The sequence below is a fragment of the Trichechus manatus genome, unplaced genomic scaffold, assembly GCF_000243295.1.
Source record: "Trichechus manatus latirostris isolate Lorelei unplaced genomic scaffold, TriManLat1.0 scaffold00138, whole genome shotgun sequence".
NCBI classification, from domain to species: Eukaryota; Metazoa; Chordata; class Mammalia; order Sirenia; family Trichechidae; genus Trichechus; species Trichechus manatus.
Window position 1 is genome coordinate 389,143 of NW_004444074.1, and position 10,585 is coordinate 399,727.

General features: G+C 58.1%; 1 protein-coding gene across 4 annotated transcripts; it reads left to right on the forward strand.

Moving 5' to 3' along the window:
• The first annotated feature begins 4,576 nt into the window (after positions 1-4,576).
• Positions 4,577-10,160, forward strand: CORO6 (coronin 6). 4 transcript variants are annotated; one of them, XM_004385341.2, is made up of 10 exons: positions 4,577-4,774; positions 6,159-6,281; positions 6,735-6,864; positions 6,958-7,139; positions 7,742-7,861; positions 8,849-8,953; positions 9,070-9,215; positions 9,549-9,606; positions 9,712-9,942; positions 10,035-10,160. In XM_004385341.2, exons 1-10 carry the CDS (start codon positions 4,577-4,579, stop codon positions 10,158-10,160), a joined length of 1,419 nt encoding a protein of 472 aa, XP_004385398.1. The 4 variants fall into 4 exon arrangements, with proteins under 4 accessions (XP_004385398.1, XP_012413584.1, XP_004385397.1 ...); XM_012558130.1 differs by having other exon boundaries at positions 10,038-10,160; XM_004385340.1 differs by lacking the exon at positions 7,742-7,861 and adding an exon at positions 8,300-8,419.
• Positions 10,161-10,585: the final 425 nt, after the last annotated feature.

Consider the following 10,585-nt stretch of genomic DNA (forward strand, 5'->3'; position numbering starts at 1 on the left):
GAGACAGCATTTCAAATCCCTTCTCTGCCAACAAGTGGTGCAGACTTAGAAAGAACCTGACCCGGCCCTCTTCATTTTATAGCCCAGAGAACTGCAAAAATAGGATTGGGCCATGGCTGGAACCCCAGTGTTCTCATTAGTCCAGGCATCCTTTCCTCTCTGCTGTGTTATTCAGTCTCAGTGCTTATGATACCAATGGGCACCATCCTTCAGGAAGGCAGAAATGCATGAGAAGCATGGCCCCAGACACCAGACCATCTGAGTAAGGATCATAGCACTACCAACTACCAGTTGAGTGGTCTTGGGCAAGCTACTTAACCTCTTTGTGTGTCAGTTTACTTATGTGTAAGATAGGGGTAATAATAGTACTCATACCAGAAAGTTGTTACCAGGATGGAATTAATATGCATAAAGCCCTTAGAACAGTGCCTGGACATAGTGTGTGTGAGTTAATTGGGTTTTTTTTTAATTGTGCTTTAAGTGAAAGTTTACAGTTCAAGTTAGTCTCTCATACAAAAATTTATACATAGTTATGTGACCCTAGTTGCCCTCCCTATACTGTGACAGCACACTCCTCCTTTCCACCCTGGATTTAACCGTATCCATTCAACCAGCTTCTGACCCTCTCTGCCTTCTCATCTCTCCTCTGGGCAGGAGCTGCCCATTTAGTCTCATGTTATCTACTTGAGCTAAGAAGCACATTTCTTCACTAGTATCATTTTATGTTCCATAATCCAGTCTAATCTTTGTCTGAAGAGTTGGCCTCGGGAATGGTTTTAGTTTTGGGCTAACAGAGTCCGGGGGCCATGTCTTCCGGGGTCCCTCCAGTCTCGGTCAAACCATTAAGTCTGGTCTTTTTGCTAGCATTTGAGTTCTGCACCCCACTTTTCTCTTGCTCCATCAGGGACTGTTGTGTTCCCTGTTATGGCGGTCATTGATGGTAGCCGGGCACCATCTAGTTCTTCTGGTCTCAGGCTGATGAAATCTCTGGTTTATGTTGCCCTTTCTATCTCTTGGACTAATACTTTCCTTGTGTCTTTCGTATTATTCATTCTCCTTTGCTCCAGGTGGGTTGGGACCAATTGATGCATCTTAGATGGCCACTCGCTAGCTTTTAAGACCCAGATGCCACTCACCAAAATAGGATGCAGAACATTGTGAGTTATTAAGGAGCAACTGAGTCACTCAGGTCTTTTCCTCCTAATCATGTGCCTGGAAATAATTAAGAAAATGGCAGACTCCTCATCTACCCTCATAGCCCCCATGGTGTGAATTATTTCTGGAGTGCCCTTAAGTTTCTGATTCTATTCCCCTACAAGCCACTGGATACTGCAACTCTTCCAGAGAAACAAAGAGTCTGTGGGGGCCTTCACACTTCTCACCACGTTCCCTCCTCCCCTCCACTGCAGGTCTCTGCCCTCCAGCTGTGATCCACTCAGTCCCAGGTTTGCCCCAGAGCTGGGAAGTAATAACTGGTCCCACCCTGCCCTCCAGGGGTTTATGATGGAAGGGAAAGAATCCAGGCAGGAGCAGGGTAGACTGCCTCCAGGGACTGGCTGTTCTTAGCTGTCTGAATTTTGATCAAGTCCCCCTCACCTCCACGGCCACTGACTTCATTGATTCACAAATCTTCACAAGGACAGTGACTGTTCTACCAAAAAAGAAGCCTAAAACAGACCAGAGGTGAGGGTGAGAATGAGGGAGTGGGCCAGGAATCCACTCAGGAAAGCTGGTAGTTGTCACTGTGGAACTGGCAGGAGAAGGGAGGTGGGGGTGCTCATGCAAGAGCAAGAATTCCAAAAAAAGCTGAAATTGTGAGGGGGAAGAACTCCCAAAAGACACAGGAGTACTTCGGCCGTGAATAGGACAACAACAATCTTTCCCTTTGTAGAGGGTGGGGGAGAAATGCCCACTTAGCTCAAACTTTGGAGACTCTGTGCTGGGACTGGGGACTCCCCAGAAAGCAGCATCACAAGAAGGCATTGCACCACTCTGGAAGGCACCCAAAGCAGTCCCGGGGCTGCTTGGCATTGATGCCACACCTGTCCTTGAGCCATTCCCAGAAGAGCTCTTCATCTTTCTTTAGCATGGAAAACTGGCCAAGGACCACATAGGCCTTCTCAAAGTGCCTTTCCTCATGTTTCTTGCCCAGAACTGGCTTTTCTCTATGGATAGACTCTGCCAGGAAGTCTCGGTGCTTTGGGGAGGTTGTCACCTTGATCCGGCTTAATCGGCAACTCAGGTTCCCTTAATGGCTTCTCCCACAACCTGGCCAATACCGCCACCTCAACACACTAGAACTTTCTTCAATTTCCAGGTTTCTTTTTATCTCCTCCTTGTTCTTCGTCAGTATTTAGATCCAAGGGTCTTGAGGGAGTTGTGGGGAGGCTTCCCTGGAACACTGTCCAGCCCCAATTCAAACAAGGCCCAGAAGACTGGCCACTCTGACCCCCCTATATTTTGATTAGCCAGAGACCCTTCCCCCTGAGGCTGATGTTCCCGGGGGTCAAGGTGGGCTCACTTTTCTCCTCTCCCTGCTCTTCAGGCCAGCTCCCTCCCTGCTCCATGGAATCCTCTCTAACGGGGTGAAAGCCCTAATACAGTGCCAACGTTGTAGGTTCTCAGATGGTAGCTGTATCTATTAATAATAACAAGAATAATAACTAACATTCACATCCATTTGTTGGGTAGTCTCGCAGCTGCCAGAGGGCAGTCTAGGCCTCATCCAAGGGCTGACACGACTCCCCCGGAGCATCTTCCGGGGCCTCTCCCCCGCGGGACCTAGATGTCCCGGCCTCGCGGCCCCGGCCGGCGGGGACTGGCTAAATCCGGAACGCGATTGCAGCAGGAATGCGGCGCGAAGGCACCTGATCTCCTCGCGCGGCTGCCGGCTCCAGGGGCGGCCCCTCGCTCTCCCTCACCGCCTCCGGATCTCAGAACCCCGCTCGTGGCCTGGGAACCTGCGCCTTCCCAGTTCACCCCAACCCAGGAGGAGTGGAAGGTGGGGAAGGGACGCGCGCACCTCGCGCACACACGAACGCTTAACTTTTGACGCGTTTTCGAGGCCGGCCGGCAATCGGTGCAGTCGGGGGCGCTCGACTTTCCCGCCGCTGGGAGGGGGCGGGGTAGCTCTGGTCCCGCCCCCTGTCCTAGACCCCGCCCCCTCAGGTTGATGGCAGCGGCAGCTGGGACTGCAGCGGCGCAGGGCCCGGGAGAGCTGCAGGCAGCGGCTAGAGCGCGCAGCCGGACACTCCGGTTCCAGAAGCCGCGGACACCCCGAGAGGCAGCCCCGGCGCCCTGACGCCTCCCTCGGTCCCCAGCGTACCCCCAGCCCCCTCCGCAGAGGAGTCGCGGCGTGAGCGCCCCCCCAGCCCATTCAGGACCAGGTACCCACCCCACCCCCGCCGCCACCGCAGCCAGCGGAGCCAGCGGGTCTCTGGAGGGGGCAGAGGTCTGCGTCCCCCTCCCCCCGCCGCCAAATTCGGCCCCGGGCGGGGCGGACTCGGTGCCTATATTTGGCCGGACAACGGCCCGCGCGCCCCGCAGGGCGCAGACACCTCGTCTCGCAAGAACGCAGTGCCTGGGCAGGAGGCCGGAGGAGGGTGCGGGGAGGCCGGGCCCCAGGCCTGGGGCCGCAGGAGCGGCGTGAAGGGCACAGGGATTCCGGGGCTGGGGAGAGACAGTAGTGGCTGGGGCGTCTGGAGAGCTCGGTGCATCCCCTGGAGAAGCGTATAGGGCAGGCCCTGGCTGGAGTAAAGGAACCTCACCCTCCGGCAATTCAGGCCGAGGGGTCGAGGACCCCACCCCCAGGAGAGCTACACGAGGAGGACAGGACAGCAGGGCAAAGGAGCCAGAGAAGCGTTGGGCCGCAAGATGCTGGGCAAAAGTCAGAAGATCATCCAAGAGGTTAGGGCCTCTTAGATAAGCCAGTGCAGGGAGCAAGGAGAGTAGGGAGAGATCCACATTACACACTGTCTTCCCCAGCAGCAGGGGAAGAAACTGATGAAAACAGTAGCAGGAAAGTCTTAGGTTAGCTGACAGGAGGAACTTCTCCCTTGACAAATCCTTAGGAAGAAAGCAGAACCCCATCTGCCTCAACTATGTCAGAAATATGGTTTAGAATCTCCACATTAGGATCTCCTGGCCTTGAGCCAGGATCCAAGGCCCAGGACCTTTGACTGTGGAGACAGTACCTGTGGGAGATACAACCACATGCATGGAGAGATGCTCATCCAAGGTTGGCAGTGGGAGGGCAGACTGGCATTGAGGCTTCTCCCAAAAAACACTTGAAGACCCCACTGTCCCCCCAGCCTGGGTCTCCAAGAAGTCAGGCCCTAAATCGTAGCCCATTACATTAAGCAACACTTTACAGGTGGCAAAGAACTTTCCGGATTTTGATCACCTTCGAGAAATCTCCCTGTTGCTAGAACCAGACTCTATATAAATTTATACCTCACTCCTGGCCAGATAACCTTCCTCACCTGCCACACCCTCCACTCCTCCTCCCTCCCACAGCTCACAGGACTAAGGACCAAAAGCCTTTCTGGACACTGAGATCCTCGCCTCTGACCCAGCCATGAGCAGGCGCGTGGTTCGGCAGAGCAAGTTCCGCCATGTGTTTGGGCAGGCGGCAAAGGCCGACCAGACCTACGAGGACATCCGTGTGTCCAAGGTCACATGGGACAGCTCCTTCTGTGCCGTCAACCCCAAATTCCTGGCCATTATCGTGGAGGCTGGAGGTGGGGGTGCCTTCATGGTCCTGGCTCTGGCCAAGGTGAGGAATCGGGGGAAAGAAGCAAGTGGGGAAGACACTGGCTGGGACCACTGGGGATTTCTGACAGCAGCCTGTGTTGACATACCCTGAACTCCATTCTTCAGATGGGAGGCAGTTCCTGTGGCTTGGCTGCCCCCTGTTCCCCAAGCCGGTGGGGAGACTCCCTCAGCCCTCCCTGAACTGCTGCTTTATGGAGATGTACTTCTACTCCCCAGCCCAATCCCCCTCTTTGTACAGCATCCTGTTCTCAGCAGGGACCAGGAGGAGAAGAGTCTGGTGATGGAGCAGAGCCAGCGCCTGGCCAGATTCTGTTCCAGTCTCTCCTAATGTATTCTGGGTGTGGGAATCCTCCTCCCCAGCCCACTGTGACCATTTGATTAAACTCACACCCCAGAGCAGCACACTGAGGACAGGGTCAGGCCCCATCCAAAGAGTCCCTGGCCACCTTCCCACTAAGGTTCTTGCAGTGAGGTAGAATGAGAGTGAGGGGCAGGGGGACATGACACTTGTCCTACCTTAGGGATGGAGACCAGGCAATAACCTCAAGCCCTGTGGCCACGTCTACCCCAGCATGGCCACCCTAAGGCATGACCTTGACCTGGATTCTGGCCCCTACACCTTGTTAGGCGAGGCCCCACAGGTGGCAAGGTCATGAAGAGGCCTGACAATAGCCGGTGACTCACCCAGGAACAATGCAGATGCCATCCAGGGACACCATCCCTAAGGCTCAAATTTCACCTAGAGCTGCCTCCTCCCCTAGTCCTGGCATTCTCGTGCCACATAGCCGCCCCTCTCCCTTCCGTCTGGTCTGGGCTGATGCCAGTTTCTGCAGAGGGCTCTGAACCCCCACAAGCAGCCTTTGAAGACCAAAAATAGATGGGCCCCCAGCTCAGGTTTGGGGATAGTAGGTACCAGGATTGCCTGCTGTTTGTGGTTCCAAGGTGAAGGCAGTGACAAGGGAGAGATCTACCAAGAGTGGCTAGGAAAGGGCTGTTGGGCGCTGCACTGAGTATTACCGCACCTTGACCTCCTTCACCTGGGGTCTCCCGTAGTTATGCCAATTAGGGGAAAAGGCCCAAGAACAGCCTCCTCCAAGTCTTTGGAAGAGCACTGGACTGAGTTCAAGTCTTGACTCTACCAGTATCATGCTGTGTGTTCTTGGGCAAGTGGTTTTACCTCTCTTTGTCTGATTCCCTAATATGAAAGGACTTCAACTCTGCCTTCAGTGAAATACAGGGATTGGGCTGGATGGGATTGGAGGTGCAGAGAGGGGTCTATAAAGAGAAAATAGATGACAGAAAATTGGAATGGAAACAGATCCTCTGCCCACCCCCCAAAAACACACAGGAAGGTGGCCCTGCATCTTCCTCTCTGACCCCTCCAGACAGGGCGAGTGGATAAGAATTACCCATTGGTCACTGGGCACACTGCTCCTGTGCTGGACATCGACTGGTGCCCACACAATGACAACGTCATCGCCAGTGCCTCAGATGACACCACCATCATGGTAGGAGCCAGGTGGACACTGCTGGGCAGTGGGGCAGGGGAAGCAGGAAGGGCTGCCTCACCTGTGCTGGGGAAGGTGATAAGGGAGGTGCTTGGTCCTAGTGCCCTGTGCTGCCCAGCTCCCAGGCTAATTTTAGCTACATGCTCACCCCCTCCCAGGATGCACTGCTTAGGATAATTATAGCCTCATGGCCAACTTGGGGCCTGAAGAGCAGGGGGCAGTGCTCTGGAGTCTTCCTGCTGGGGTGAATAGGGAGGTCTCTGGAGAGCTAACAGTGCCCCCTCCTGGCTCCCAGCTGCCTCTGCCCCAGGCAGGCACCACCACATCTTGTCCTGTATTTGATCCTTACCACCAGAGGGAGCCATAGGGTTGAGGGTGGGTGTCTGGGGGCCCCCCCCCCAAACAGAACCAGCTCCTCACCCCACCCACCTTATGCCTTTTTCTCCTATCCAGGTGTGGCAGATTCCAGACTATACCCCTGTGCGAAACATTACAGAGCCCATCATCACACTTGAGGGCCACTCCAAGCGCGTGGGCATCATCACCTGGCACCCCACTGCCCGGAATGTCCTGCTCAGTGCAGGTCTGGGGTTCCAGGAAGGAGGGGTCCCTACCCTAGGTTGGGGTGGGGGTGGTAACAGGGCCCGGGTGACAATGCCTGGCCTTGTCTGGGCAGGCAGTGACAACATGATCATCATCTGGAATGTGGGCACTGGGGAGGTGCTGCTGAGCCTGGACGACATGCACCCCGACGTCATCCACAGCGTGTGCTGGAACAGCAACGGTAGCCTGCTTGCCACCACCTGCAAGGACAAGACCCTGCGCATTATTGACCCCCGCAAGGGCCAGGTGGTGGCGGTGAGTGCCTGGCCTGGTTCTGCCCCAGGCACAGCCCCTGCCCCAGGGACCAGCTGTCAGCCCCCCATACCCACAATCCTCAGAGCCCCTGAGTCCAGCTTTCCCCTCTCCTACCCCTATCCCAGAGACCAGCCCTCCTTCTCCGGTCTCTGCAACCACAACTCCTTGCCCTCTAAGTAAGTCCCCAGCCCGCAATTCTCTGCTCCGCCCCTATTCCCTCCACTCCTGTGCATCTCAGGAGCCCATAGGAGGAGGCTCCTTGCTTTGGGATTGAGGAGAGAAGCTTCAAATTCCATCCTCCCACTAGAACCTGCAGTGAAACCTGCCTCACGGACCCCTCTCCTCTCAGACGGCACCCATCGCCATCTTCCAGGGTCCGGGGCCGGCACTGGCTCGCGGGTGGGCCCTTGGGAGGCGGATAGGGGGCAACCCTCGCTCGTTGCTCATCCCAGCCCGGTGCCCTGGGAGGGCAGCGGCACTCGCCTCGCTCAGTCTAACCTGGGGTGAGCGGGACGCGCGCATGTCTGCGAGGTGCACTCGCGTGGAGCGCGGCAGGGCGGGGCGAGCTGGCGGGCGCTCTAACCCACTAACCCCGCGAGCAGGAGCGAGCCCGGCCTCACGAGGGCGCCCGCCCGCTGCGGGCCGTCTTCACGGCAGATGGGAAGCTGCTCAGCACCGGCTTCAGCAGGATGAGTGAGCGGCAACTCGCGCTCTGGGACCCGGTAGGCCAGGCCGCGCGGGGCGCGCTCGCTCGCTCCTTCGCTGGGTCAGCCTGGAGCGCCTTCCTGGGACGTGGCCCATGCCCAAGAGGGCCGAAGCGGAGCGGGGAGTTCCCGTCCGGGAAAAGCCTCGCTGCGACCCTGGGGAACCTGCAGACATCCCCTACTCTAGGGATCAGCCTTTGAGAGCGCTTAAGGGCTCGGGATCAGCTGGGAGACAAGTGTTCTCTCCGGGCCCAGACGCTCTCCAGGCATGGGGCCAGCCATGGCCCCCCGAGAAGTTGAGTACTTAGGCCCCTCTTTATCTCCCTGTCCTTTGTAAACCTCCCCACCAGCACACACAAATATCCAAGTCAGCAAGGTGGTTGCTCGGCCCCCCCTCCAAGCTTCCCAAGGCAGGAAGCTGGGTGACGCCCCTCCCTATCTCCCCCCTCCCCCCAGGAGAGGTTTGCGGCCCACGAGGGGATGAGGCCCATGCGGGCCATCTTCACGCGTCAGGGTCACATCTTCACCACGGGCTTCACCCGCATGAGCCAGCGAGAGCTGGGTCTGTGGGACCCGGTAACGCAGCTGGAGGCTTGGGGGTGTGTGCCCCGGGGACTGGCATCACGGGAGAAAGGCCAGGCGCCCCCCACCAGCAGGGCACGCCCACCTGGACAGGGCTGGGGGCTGCTGGCCCCTTTGCAGCGCCGACCATCCCCACATCCACCCCTCTGCCTAGTTTTGTTATGTCGCCTGAAGAAGCCGGCGCTGGTGCCCCCACCTGGTGATGCCAAGTCCCTGGGGGTGGTTTGCTGTGACTGCATGCGGCGACCCAGGGGACATATGTGTGCAGGGGAGGGAGAGGGATATGCCCAGGAGAGGGGCCTGCAGCTCCGGTGACCGACGCATGGGGTTTGGGGCGGCAGAAATCGTGAAAGGGCTTCTGGGAATCCCAAAGTGGCGCATGAGGGAGGGGCAGGGCTGGTCACGCCTCTTGTGCTTGGGCAGAACAACTTTGAAGAGCCAGTGGCACTGCAAGAGATGGACACAAGCAACGGGGTCCTACTGCCCTTCTACGATCCCGACTCCAGCATCGTCTACCTGTGTGGCAAGGTGCTCGGGGCCTGGCGGGGAAGCAGGCACGGGCTGGGAGAACAGGGGGCAAAACCGAGATGTGGCGAGTTGGAGGGCCCCGCCCGGGCGAGACTCTGAGCTGGCTGGCTTTGCAGGGCGACAGCAGCATTCGGTACTTTGAGATTACCGACGAGCCGCCTTTCGTGCACTACCTGAACACGTTCAGCAGCAAGGAGCCGCAGCGAGGCATGGGTTTCATGCCCAAGCGGGGTCTGGACGTCAGCAAGTGCGAGATCGCCCGGTCAGCACGCCTACCTCTGTCCATTAGTCCCATGGGTCTTAGCTACGGGTGCTTCCCCAACAGTTTAATGCTTTGGAAAAAGAGTGGGTTTGGGGGGGGGTCAAACGGGCCTATTTCCAGTGCCAGCCCCAGCGCTATCTTGATATTCTTTGAACTTAGTTTCCTCATCTGTAAAATGATGATAAACACCCCGGTCGGAGGTGGTGTACTGCTGGATTGATAACGCATGGTAGGCGCTCAGTGTTGGCCTCCAACCCCTTGGCTCCAGGCAGGAGAAATTAAGGGGGCGGGGGGGAGGATTCTGCGGGAGTGCTGAGCCCCAATCTTTTATAGGTTCTACAAGCTGCACGAAAGAAAGTGTGAACCCATCATTATGACTGTGCCCCGCAAGGTGAGGGGACAGGAGAGGGGTTGGCGCAGGGCTCCGAGACCGAAGGGAGCGCAACAGGCCTGGCGCCTCGTTCACCCGCGTCTTTCTGTCCCCCCATCTCCGCAGTCAGATCTGTTCCAGGACGACCTATATCCAGATACGCCAGGCCCTGTGCCATCCCTAGAAGCGGACGAGTGGATCTCGGGCCAGGACGCCGAGCCAGTGCTTATCTCGCTGAGGGACGGCTACGTACCCGCTAAGCACCGCGAGCTACGGGTCACCAAGCGCAACGTCCTGGACGTCCGCCCACCCTCCGACCCCCGCCGCAGCCAGTCAGCCAGCGATGCCCAGCTGTCGGTGAGATCCGGCCCCGCCCCACCCAGGCCTAGTCTACAGGTCCCCCTACCGCCCCCTGCCCGACACCGCCTCTTCTGTCCTCCGCGTCCCAGCAGCAGCACACTCTGGAGACGCTGCTGGAGCAGATCAAGGCCCTTCGCGAGCAGGTGCAGGCCCAGGAGCAGCGCATCACGGCTTTGGAAAACATGCTGTGCGAGCTGGTGGACGGCACGGACTAGCGCCGCGAGCTGAGGGAAGCTCCCCGCCACGCGGGCAGAGCGGGGCTGGGCGCACGGACTCGGCCCCGCCCCGACTCGGGCCAGCTCCGACTCGGCCCCGCCCCAGCCTTTGATCCGGGACTCCGGGCCCCGCCTCTCTGGGCTGGGTCTGGGGGCGGGGCTGTGGAGGGAACTCCGCTCCTCGCGGGAGTCCTGGTCTAGTGGAATGGCTCGCAAACCCGCGTTTGTCCGGCGTGGGCGGAGCTGTGCGCCTCATCCCGGACTCTGCAGGAGCTGGCCTTGGGAGGCCCGGGGCGGAGGGGGGTAGGGGGGACCTCAGCAATGGTGCTGCACGGCGAAGAATGTTCCCCTCTGTCCCCCGTCCAGGGCAGGGGAAGTGCTTAGTATTAACGCGGTGCTTGGGAATATTGAGGAGCTTTGGCTTG

Excerpts from the sequence above, each read along its gene's own strand:
- CORO6 (XM_004385341.2), top strand. The coding sequence starts at position 4,577 with ATGAGCAGGCGCGTGGTTCGGCAGAGCAAGTTCCGCCATGTGTTTGGG. Across the intron at positions 4,775-6,158 it reads TGGTCCTGGCTCTGGCCAAG|ACAGGGCGAGTGGATAAGAA; the intron begins GTGAGGAATCGG and ends TGACCCCTCCAG. Across the intron at positions 9,216-9,548 it reads AGCAAGTGCGAGATCGCCCG|GTTCTACAAGCTGCACGAAA; the intron begins GTCAGCACGCCT and ends AATCTTTTATAG.